We start from the raw sequence: 12,329 nt of genomic DNA, 5'->3' as shown, positions 1-12,329 counted from the left end.
AGATACACTTTTTAGCCAATTTCATTTAGATTGTCACAAATAAAGAGGAAAGATGTTTAAAAATGCATGGACTGAAGATGTCTTTTTTTTTTTTTTCCTGACTCTTGATTAGATTTTACAGAAAGTGTATTCATGGGCAAAAATAGTCTGGTTTAAGTTTCCATATCATGAAAGTCTTTATGATACCAAATACATGTAAAATGTATAAAAATTATATTGCAAATATATTACAATTTTAAACATATAAAAATATGTGCTATATATAAAATAAATGACATAATATATAATATGTACAGAAAGAATCACATTTACAAACTCATGTCCATCTGTGAATAGGTTATTCAGCTTAATTTCATTTCATAGACATAATTAAGAAATACACAAAAATCATCAGGATAATTTGACAGTTGATATCACTCAAAGGGGAGCTAGTTTTCTCCTCTTGGTCTTGTTTTCCAATGCTTCAAAGCCCAATATAGAAAGCTTGAATATCAGAAAAACTCACTTCTAATGTATTTCACTTGCTTTCCTTTACTTTGTGTGCTTTTTACAAGGGTAAGTAACTTCTAATTACATTTCCCATAAAACTATACTTATCATATCTTTTAGTTCTGAAGTTCTGGCACAGAGTCAATGGTCTTTTGGTAAAATAGAATTTGTAATCAGGCTAGTTTCTACAATTGGTATTAAGAAGGTAACCCAGCTTCTATATCTTTCCCTCATCGGATTTAAGTGTGACAACAGAGAAAAAAAATCAATCTCATTTCTCTCATATTTTTATTGCTTTTCTTTGGAAGTAATTCTTCCTTAGTTTTACAGAAAATGTGGACTTCCTTAATCTTATTGGCTTATTCCTACAATGCCATTATATATAAACCTAAAGCTAGAGGAAATATAAAAATGTACTATAATTATCTACCTAAGGGTATATTTAGGAGCAAATATTTAATGTTTGTCTAGAAATTTGGTTTATTTGAACTCCTTCCTCCTCCTCTCCACAACTGTTGGGTTGTTGAATTACATCCCAGAAAAAGAAAACAATCTGACTTTACCATCTTCTTTAACATGGTTAGCTCTCTTCTCTTTTGGTACCAAAATGAAAGGTCAATTTTTTCAAACTGTTTCTTAGTCCTTATTGACCTTCCCCTGACATCTGTTAATGCCTAAGCATTTTCTGAGTCAGAGAAATCACAAACTGTTCATCAGATGAAGGGGGTCAACATTTGAAAAAGAAGAGGTACATACTGCAAACGGACCTCTCATCAATCAGTGGTTAACACTGTCAACTTGAGGCCTAGACAAAATTAACTTATCTTAAAAAATGCATCTTGTAAGCAATAAGGTATAATTTTCAATACCCATATCCTAAAGAAATATGAGGAAAAATGTGTTAAACCCTTATTTTAAATGTAATTTTAGCAGGAAAATCTTAAACACAGACTTCTTTCTTGTCCTAACATCACAAATCATCAATAAATCCCCATTGTGGCAGACACTGTGAACAAAAAGGCCATAACTCTATTTTCTGAGAATCCAAAAGCAGCAATGTTCACATTACTCTGAAATTGTACTCATTTGATCAAATTTTTATAATAAATGTTAAACTATTCTGCACATAGCTCAATTGAGATATGTCTACTTTTACTACAAGTTAAAGACTAATCTTGGAACCTTACAAATAACGTAACCTTTTTCTTCCTGTCAAACCCACTTTTAACATGTAATTCCTAGACATGCTTTTTTTAAAAATGAGAGTCAAATTGCTTATGTCACCATAAAAATATAAAGAGGTGCTTTGTTTTTGTCACCGTTTGCTCAAAAAATAATAAATAACACTCTCACTCCAAGCTCAAGAATCCATAATTACTTCTCCCTCACCACCAAGGCTGTAGAAAGAAAAAAAAATCATAACAATACCAGTTGAGAAGAAGATTAGGAAAGTTCTTCTAATTTAAGAAGCAAATCATAACGTCGATTTTCTACAACCCTGGGCCCAAAACAAGTAATATGACAAGAATCAGGAAAAAACCTTAAAAGTAATGTTGTTGTTGTTGTTATTATTATTATTATTATTATTATTATTATTACATGAGTGGAATAAGCACTTGTCTCCTCTTGAATGTTTGTATCCTCTTCATCAACACTCTGCTTGCTTTCAGACACATGATTGGAGATATTTTAAATTCATCGCCTGTTTTGCTAGCTCAACCATCTTGTAAAATCCAATCTTGTCTCTAAATTGTTGCCTATTTCATTCAGGATCTGCAGATGGACGACGACACTACAGTCTCCTGGGAGACCAGCCAGGCAGCACAGAAGCAAATGGAGCACAAGAATATAAAGTAGTACAGCCAGAAACTGCAAAGCCACCAAAAAATACTTACACTTGTACAGCAGAGAGTCTCCATGCAGCAAAAAGAAAGAAAAAAATATGAATGGAAAAGAGATAAAGCAACAGCATTACTAGAAAAGGGGAGGGAGAGGGATACCATTCACAAACAAAGAAACAGAAAAGCTAAAACACATAAAAAGCCTTCATAGCAAAGGAATAAGGCAGGAATGAGGCCAACATATTAATGGCTTAAGACATCCAAACTGGCTTTTTATAAGCAGAAGCACAATTACAGCTTGAAAAATTTCAGAAACTCCTAACCTACAGATATTATTTCTCTTGCTAAATGTGTCAAAGTGATATTTACCAACCCCACAAGGCATTAACCTCATTCGGGGGATGGTGGTTTTATTAGCTCCAAAGCACATAATGGACAGAGTAGAGGATAGTTATTAAAGAACCCCATGCAAGTCCTGGCTCCTGGACCACAGGACCAGTCTCAAGAACTAAGTGGGGACAGTGTATCTGCAGGCATGAACAAGAGTCTCTTCTGGGGCCATTTACATCATTCTGTGCTCACACTGCATTTTAGAAGCAGTATCTTTGAATTCTTTTGCCTCTTTAGTCATTAAAACTTTTCAGGGAAAGATCTGATGTCAGGATTCAGCACAAGTTACCTACCTACAGTGTAATTCAATATGGATGATATCTTATAACTTAGTGGGAACTTCAGTCACCTTACATTTTACATTATATCTCTAAATAAGTTTTTTCTTTATTTTCTTTCCTTCTCCTTAGATGAAAAAAAATCTCTAAATAATTTTTAAAACTCCATTGGTCATCATTAAATTTTGTTAGGGCATCCTCTTCTTATTCTGAACATTTATAAATGAATTTTTAAAAACAAAAAAGAAGTCCAGTTATAGAATGTCAGTCTTTGTGAAAGCAAAGTGTCAGGGCTTGAGGCATCCTTTCCAAACCTCCTGAGGAAGGCCACCTACTCCTTCCACCTGGAGCTGGGGCTTTCTTTTTTCCAAGTTCTTTATTTTTCTCATGTCAATAGTTTTCAATATAAAATGGGATGGAAATACAGGGTTCCTCAATTTGTGAATGTAAATGATTTGTGTCTCTTTAAAGTAAAGGCAGCACATAAGTTAAAAGCATTCCCTATAACCATCACCATCACTGGCACCAGTATTGCTGCTTATCAGAAAGGCTTCCACTGGTAAAGTCCTGACAAATTCTCATTCTTCACATTTCTGATTTCATACTTGATTAGGCAATTTACTTCAAATATAACTCATTCTATGCCCCATTACATTAGCATGAAAACATCCTTGCTGGATGAAAGGAGAAAAAGTAAAAATATATTTTCAAATATATTTTCCAGAATTGCCCAAAACAAAGACTCTTGCCCTTTCCCAACACATAGCCCTCAGAAGCTTTCTTAAAGGTATGACTATGAATACATACATAAGAGAGTTACAGTTGATGGTTAAGTCCCACAGATGACTTTTTACTTTCCTTCTCCTTGTGAAAGATTAATTCAACAAGACAAGCAGTCTGTCCCAATTATCTACCTAAAGATCATTGTAAGTGATAGTGAGGAATCTTTCAATTGATTCAACTCCTAAAATGACAGGCAAGTAAAACATGTTCCCATGAAGATGGAAAGCATGGCAATAGACATTTCAACTTTTTGACAGAAGGAAGATCGTTAGTTCACTGCGCTACTCTTGTCCACTTTTTGGAACTCATTTAGGCCACACTGACTTCAACATCCCTCCATCAGGACAAGGGAAGGAGTATGTCTCATGCTCATGGCTTCGGCATCCAAGAACTGGGCTTGAATCCTGAACCTGCCATTTCCTGGGTTATGGGACTTTGACCAATGTTTTTGAAAAGTCAGCTTCCAGTTTTCTAGTTTGTAAAATAAATTGTGAAGATTAAATAATAAATACAAAGTGCTTGGCACAGTGTCTGGCAAACAGTGCCAATCAGTGACCTCTCAGTGCTTCAATAATTGGCTGTGATTATGAGAGGTTAATATTATCATTTTTAAAATGCTTCTATTCCCAAAGAGAGAGAAGAAAGGAGGGGGAAAATGAATAAGAAGCAGATTTATAACAGCAAAAAAGTCAGAACAATCGAAAAGCCAATCAGTAGAGGAATGAATAACTAAAATGAAGTATTTTAAATGAAGAAACATCAGTTAAAAGGAAAAATAAAAACTACATGTAGCAACATGAACAAGTCTCAAAATATAATATTGAGTGAAAAAAGCAAGTTTCAAAAAAGATACACGTGGTACAATGCCATTTATGTAGACTGTAAAACATGCAAAACAATACTATACACTGTTCATGAATACATGTATGCTTGAACACAAAAAACAAACAAGAAGTGTCCAACTGAACTCATGAGAGTGCCTCTGGAGAAAGGGGGAGAAGTGTGAGACTGTTAGTAGTGGTCAAATGATGCTATTACATTATCTGTGATGCCCTGTATTATTCAAGATTCAACAAATGCTACCGAGCACCTACTGTGCATCAGGCATTCTTGGAGAAAGGGGTGGGTCTAGCAGTGAATAAGACAGATGAGCTCTTGTACTCCTAGTCATTCTGTTAACAGGTGGCTCTTCAGGGTGGTAGGAACACAGGTATTTGGCATTTGTGAGTAATTTTTGTAATTTCTTAGCAATGCCCCCAAAAAGTTTATTTAGGAATACTTAAAGAAATCACTCTGGTCATAGCATTGACCGATTATCTGACTTATACTACTCTGCAGACACTCTAATAGGAGCCTGTCTGAATGACTATAGACTTTCACCACCTTTGCTACCTCCTGATGGGTAACAATGACAAAAACACCAACCAGATCATAATAGCTTGGGGGTGGAAAGTGATCAACTATAACACATGGAAAGAAACTTTAAAGTTTCTTAAAGTAACTCGGAGTTCTTCTGTATGTGTAAGTGTTTGATAAGTGTTAGTGCTCTTCTATGGAAGTGTTAAAAAGTGGCTGGCTTCCTGACATTCAGGAACTACTGTTTTCCAGAGACCAAGAACTCGAATTAAATAAAAATCCCAGTGCCACATCCTCCTTCTTCATGTTCTTTATCATGAACCTCACATGTAAGGAATTTTTTTAAAAAATTAATATTAACCTTAATATAATTCACTCTATCAGAAATACACAAATGTTTTGCCAGTCATTTCAGCACCTCCTTTTAATACATAACTGAGATGGAGACATGATGGTCAGAACTGGACAGACTAGGTGAAGTGGGAAAAAGCCAGTTAGTTAGAAAAATAAGGAAATGAAGGGTTTACCTCTAAGTAAAAAAGAAATAAGTAAAAAAAGGATTTTTTTTTTTTTTGCTTAGAGGTGAACCCTCCATTTTCTTATTGCTGGCAAAAAACTGGCAGAGGTGTCTTTTGGCCACTGTCTCATCAGTCCTCCCTCAGTCTCTAGGCGAAGAAAAAGCAGAAAACCTACAAGAATTTCAACTACAGAGTCACCTCATCAAGTATATTTACTTTAAAAAATGAGTTTAGAATCGAAACAGGAGGTGTGTAGGCAGAGACACATTCTTTTTATCTAATGGCCAACAAATTTACTATAGCATTCTTTCACAAAATTTTTTTTTCATTTTAAATGAAAATGGTTTTCATGTAATATACAGCAGAATACTTTTTGAAACATCTTAAGCAGTGTGTCAAAAACACATGATAGATAAATGGGACTAATTTGGGTGACATAGGGGAATGCCTAGAGAGTGACTCAAAGGATTTCCTTTAGGTGCCCATCCCCATCCTGCTCCCCCTGGTCAACCCTGGGGAAGACAAAATGAACATCTCTTGGGTGAAAAACACAAGCCAGGATTCTGTCTTGTTCATCTCTAGATCCCCAGAGCCCACAGAGGACTTGGCATATAATGGGCCTTCAAGAAGTGTGTGTTTGAATGAATGAACTGAACACTGCTTTAATCCAGTGCACTCCCCACATGCAAGTTCTATAGACTTGTTTAAAAACAAAATATTACCAGTACTAACCATTGTTACCACCAAAAAGGGCATTTAGGCACAAAGATAAAATAGTAAGGACATGTTTATTATAAAGAATAGTCCTTTAGAGACATTTATTTTCATGAAAAATCTGGCGTATTTTTTCTATTTCTTGTTACACGGACAAAAACTTCCTCATGGACCCTACTGGTTCATATATTGATGTCACCTCTTTATTTTTTTATTTTTTTACTTTGAGACAAAGTCTGGCTCTATCACCTAGACTGGAGTGTAGTAGCTCAATCTCGGCTCACTGTCCAACCTCTGCCTCCTGGGCTTAAGCCATCTTCCCACCCCAGCCTCCTGAGTAGCTGGGACTACAGGTACGTACCACCATACCTGGTTAATCTTTGTATTTTAGAGATGGGGTTTTGCCTTGTTACCCAGGCTGGTCTCCAATTCCTGAGTTAAGCAATTCTCCTGCCTTGGCCCCCTAAAGTGCTGGGATTACAGGCATGAGCCACTGCGCCCGGCCATGATGTCCACCTCCTTAAACAATACACTTTTCAAATACATACACCCACTCTTTTTCCCCAACTATTTATTTTTAACATATTCAAATTTAGCAAATTAAAAGGACAAGGATAGTTTAATAAATACAAGTATACTCTTCACTTAGATTCAGCAATTGTTAACATTTTGTCACATAAAATTACTTTATTTCCTTCATTCTCATCTCTCTCTTAACACAAACACAGAAAAAAAATTCTGAACCATTTAAAGGTTGTTGACATCTTGACATTTCTCCCTTAAATACTTCTGCATGAATATCCTAAGAATTATATTTTCCTATATAACCATACATTACTATCAACATCTAAGAAAATTAACAGCAATTGCATAATATCTAATGTACACACTATAGTCCATATTCAAATTCCCCCAACTGTCCCTCAAGTGCCTTAAAACATCCCCTTCCATTTTGGGATCTTAATAGAGAATACACTCATTATATAGGGTAATGTCTCTTCAGGCTCTTTCATCTAGCACATCCTCCCTCCCAACTCCCATCCCCACCTTTCTTTTTCATAATACTGACTTTCTCCATGAATCTAGGCCAATTGTTTTATAGACTGCCTCACACTCTATATTTGTCTGATGGTTTCCTCATAATTAGATTCAATGAAACATTTTTAGCATGAATACCATATAGGGGACGCTGTGAACTACTGACTGAATCACAGTGATTGGCATATATGTCAGGTTGTTCCACTACTGGTAAGACTGACCTTGATCCCTTGATTAGCATGGGGACTCTCCAGCTGCGCTCCACTGTAAAGTACTCATTCCCTTGGTAATTAATAGTAACTCTATGAGGTGATATGTTTAGTCCATCTGGATTTTAAAGCAACTATTGGTAATCCTTGCCTGAATTAATAGATATGATTGGAACTGCAAAATTATAACTTCCTACTTCTTTCATTATTCTTATATTTATTAGTTGCCATTCCTCTGAAAAGAGAAACATTTCGTCTCTTAAAATCCTCTGTACTGGCATTTTGATGTTTTCTGAGTATTACTATGAATGCATGGATTTCTATTACTTCAATGTATCTTAAACTACTATTCATATTCTTTTTGGTGCTCAGAATGTCTCAGTGAAGCCCTTTCAACTGGATTTTCTGAGATTTGAAATGATCCCATTGAATTTAGAGCTAATCATTGCTTTTTGATACAAAATATCCTAGACCTACCTTCCCTGTTTAATGAACTAGATTATAAAAACTAAATACTTACTACTGGCTTTTCAGTTCAAGGAGAAAACTCAGTAATTTTTAATTGACTTTTACCCTCAATATCTAGCCAAACAGTATTATCACATTTGTAGTTAAAAAAAAGTAATTTTTGTGCACTTCCATTTTAAAAAGTCTGAGATGGTGTAAATCTCACTGAGAAAAAGAGATACCTAATTCTTTCTAAGACAATTGTTGGACAGCAAAAAGTCTTCCTTTGCAAGCCTAGAAAGAAAAGGTATAGGGAAGTCATAACTCTGAGAAAGCTGCAATAAATCGATGGACAAAAGGAGGAATGATATGTAGAGATTTAGTGATGTGTCACATTTCCTACTAAACACAACATTAAATCCAGCTATTCATGTTGCACTCATTAACTTTTATATCCAGAGTCTCATTTCACATAAAAGTTAAACTGGCATCATGATGTTAAAACAAAAACATTTAGGGAATAGCACTGATGAGAGACTATTGTAAAGATCATGGTAGAGAACTATTTTGAAATTAAAATGGCTTGTTTCCTTATTTTCCAGATCTGCACAATTTTTTGATACACCAAAAATATTTATCTTCCTAACTTTGTCACGTTTTCTCCAGGAAATAGGAAATACCTCACTTTTTACTCCTCGTAACTCATCTTGCAACTGATGCAAAAGTGAAAATTCATGTTTGAATATTCTCCTTAAAAAGCGAATAAAATTTGATACATTTTTCTCAAGAGCAATCCAAAAATAGAATTCTCTGGCACTGATTTCAAGCAAGTATCTTGCCACCACGACGTGTGTGACTCCTGTTGGGCACAGAAGCATGATGTTTTATTACTACAAGATCAGGTATATGTCCCTGCAGCATTATAATTTTTGAATAAGTGGTAAAATTCTTTAATTACTTTGTTGCACTATAAAGCATGATGTTAATCCAATGGTCATAAAAACGTGAATAGCATTTTAATATTTTCTTTATTGTGATAACATAAACAAAGGGGGAACCCCACTGAGTATTAAACTTGAGATATTTTAAGTTGCAATCTTGGAAAATCCATGTTAAAATGGAAGGCAAAAATTAGGAATTTAGGAGAAGATTTAAATACTTTCCTTTAGAATGGACATCATAGTTCAGTGACATCAAGATGAATAATCAAAATTAGCCTAAATTCTTCAGGTAACACATTTGCTCCCTTCATGGAATATCAGCTTCATAATGATGACAAAAATGAATAAATTAATAATAAAAATTAAATAAAAAATAAATTAATTAAATTATCCTAAATTGAATAAAAAATTAAATAAAAAATAAAAAATAATAAAATAATAAAAACTAATAAATTTATAAATTTAAATTTAGGATCCTAGTTACAGAGCTGTGGTAATCAATCAGTAATCAGAAGATCTGGTTCCTATACTTTTTAACACAGAGCAAGTCGTTCCCCAAGCTTTACTGAAATTAGGTCCTCAAATCCCAACTCTTCAACCTCAAACACAGCTTCAGGGAAAGACGATTTACCACCAAAACTCTGAAACCTGCTCTAGCTTGGAAACCAAGATTTTCATCATGCTCAGTTTAACTCCTTTTAATCAACATCCCTACTAAATGAATTCTAAAGAGAGATTCTCAAAAGAGTGAATTATTAAGATATCCCTCTCTAAATGACAGATCAATTATTTTGATAGCTATTTTTCCATAACTTCAGATCATCATTCATACACTCTATTCTACCTATGAGAACATCTGTCAAAAACAATAAGCAATGTTGTTTGCTGCTTTCGATCTTTGGTGGCTTTGATCTCGTTTTAAAATGACATCGATTTACAGCCAAGGTATAATGAAAAGTTGGGTACATTTTCTATCAAACATATGACTTATATGCCACTAGGGCATTATTTTCTAACAAAACAAAACTGGCTTTCGGAGCATAATGAGGGCAATCTCTTAGCTGTTGTTTGATTTAATGTTAAGTGGAACAAACCCCATATGACTCTTCCATTGACATTCTCCAACATTTAAAGTTTCAACATCAAATAACCGCAAACAGGTGGCCAATTCATTCAGTTACCTACAGGGAAAGAGGCCACACAGTGCACAACTAGAAGCATCACTAAGGTTTTGATGGACATGATAAAGAATGCTCTGAAATCTTTTTCAGAAAAAAAGTCACTTTGGAATTGCTGAACTGAGTTTGGCATTTGTGGATTTCCATTGAGTACACGGCTCAAGGGCTGAAGTGGATTTGAAGCTGCTTTCAGAGAAAAACCCTGTCTGGATTTGCAGGTACCCACTCAATAGCTTGGCTCTGGTTAGAAAGTCTTCTGTCTGGACAAGAGAAATAATCACATACCCTAATTTGGATAATCAAATGTTAGATCTAAACCTTGCAGCACTGGTTTCCAGATTAAGGCTCAACCCTTAGCCAGCAAGCAGAATAGAGTACCATGTGGTCCTAGGCTGGGCATGGATCCTTAAGATTGCTATATTAGAACTCCCTCAGGTTTTCTTTCCTCTTAAAACTCTGTTCACCCCACTTTATCTTTTTAATTTCTATTAATTATTAAATCTGTTACCTAAAATAGTTAGCACATTTAATATATATAAATCAGAAACACATATAAATCCAAGAAACACATTTATATAAGGCTATATAATCTAGACAAGAATTTATAAAAGAAATCTCTTGCAGTTATATTTGGAGCATGAAAGTAATTTTTTTGGTCTAGTTTCCAAGTGTGATTTTTCAGAATGAAAGTCAATGTGATTTTCTTTAGCACATACATCAAAGGCCAAAGCTAAAAATCATTTATTTTATATTTTGATTTTTTTAAGGGGTAGGCTTGTGATAGAGGTTTGGCCTTGGCCCTGTGAGATGGGAGAAATCTTAAATATAAATTCCAGTAGTGACAGAGGTTTCCTCTGAGGCACATTTAGGGAAACTGAGAATTTGACAGACCCACTTCACTCTCTGAATGTCTACATGTGAGCTGAAGAATGAAGCTTAACTCATCCCAACTTTAATTGATGTTTCTAAACTATAACAGTATAATTAGAAATTTAGACAGAATCACTTAATTTATCTACTGTGACCTAATCTTAAATGGTCAAAAGCATAATGTGGAGTGGAGTCATACACTAGTTTTTTCCCCCTCCACCCACATTTAGGCCACTTCTTTTTGTCATTCCCAAATTTCAGCCCAAGTAAATCCACCCTACTTGTTCCCTCCTCAGAAAGTCTTTAATCTCAGGGAATATTTGGTTAAACCTAAGATTCTATCAGGCAAGAGGGAAAACTATCAAATTCAAAGTTAGGGCAAGAAGTGCAGCCTGATTAACCACAAGGGCTGAATTTGGAAGGATCACATGTGTTGTATATATGGGCAGCTTCCAGAAGCAGAGTCCTCTACCCCGGATCTTTCTGCTGTTTCCATCAGTTCAGGCATCTACAATCCACGCCATTGCTTGCCCCATAATTGGAGGAGGTATAGATTTGCTACCATATGTTAATATCTTCCCCAGTTCCACTGAGAATAAGAATAAACCTCTATAAAGAAATAATTGGCCTGTGGGAGTAAAGATACTATCCGCTGAACACTCAGTGTAAGCCCTCAGTGCAAAGGCTCTTTCCCACCACAAACCTCCCCTGGGTCTTTGTTCCTGTGATTCAGGCCAGCCTGAAGACCATGAGTTCTGCATACAGAAAATGTGTTTGAGAGTCAGATCGTATGGAGTTGGGCTCTCAGCTGCAGCTACTCCTTATTGCAATGTGATGGGGGAAGGTGTGTTAACATCTCTGACTTCTAAGAGTCTCATCTGAAAAATGGGTTAAAATAGCTACCACACCTGGCTGCTATGACAAAGCACTGGTTACAGTGGGTGGGTGGTTTTAATCTCTTTCTCCTAAGTAACTTGCTGACAGCTTGGTAATCTATAATCTTCTCATTAATTGAACCGCATCAGTTTAAAGATAACTTTTCCATGCAAGAATTATTTTCTAGACCTCCCAGATTAATCTGCTACTACTGATATTTATTGATGGCATTAGCTATATAGAAATCAATAACATGTAACTCCAGTTCTTTCAAGAAGCATACAAAGAAAACTCATGCAAGTAATTATAATTCAAAGCCAGGAGGAGAGAAACAAACTTTACTGAACAATTTTGTGCCAGGCACTGCTCTAGATACTGGGGATATGTGGTCAACAGCACAA

The 12,329-nt window shown here is 35.3% G+C and overlaps 1 protein-coding gene across 10 annotated transcripts in view; it reads right to left on the bottom strand.

Annotated features, from left to right (window-relative positions):
• The window catches only part of CARMIL1 (capping protein regulator and myosin 1 linker 1), a 347,932-nt gene that overhangs the window by 40,454 nt on the left and 295,149 nt on the right, over positions 1 to 12,329 (bottom strand). For 7 of the 10 annotated variants that reach the window (XM_033216407.1, XM_033216412.1, XM_033216416.1 and 4 more), the window contains one exon: positions 2,385 to 2,402. The exons of the other annotated variants lie outside the window; for them this stretch is intronic. In XM_033216407.1, the coding sequence (XP_033072298.1) occupies positions 2,385 to 2,402 (18 nt within the window). The remainder of the gene's footprint in view (positions 1 to 2,384; positions 2,403 to 12,329) is intronic. 10 annotated transcript variants of the gene reach the window in all.

Source organism: Trachypithecus francoisi, unplaced genomic scaffold (assembly GCF_009764315.1).
Source record: "Trachypithecus francoisi isolate TF-2019V2 unplaced genomic scaffold, Tfra_2.0 Lachesis_group10, whole genome shotgun sequence".
Taxonomy (NCBI): Eukaryota; Metazoa; Chordata; class Mammalia; order Primates; family Cercopithecidae; genus Trachypithecus; species Trachypithecus francoisi.
This window is presented reverse-complemented; position numbering and strand designations above follow the sequence as displayed.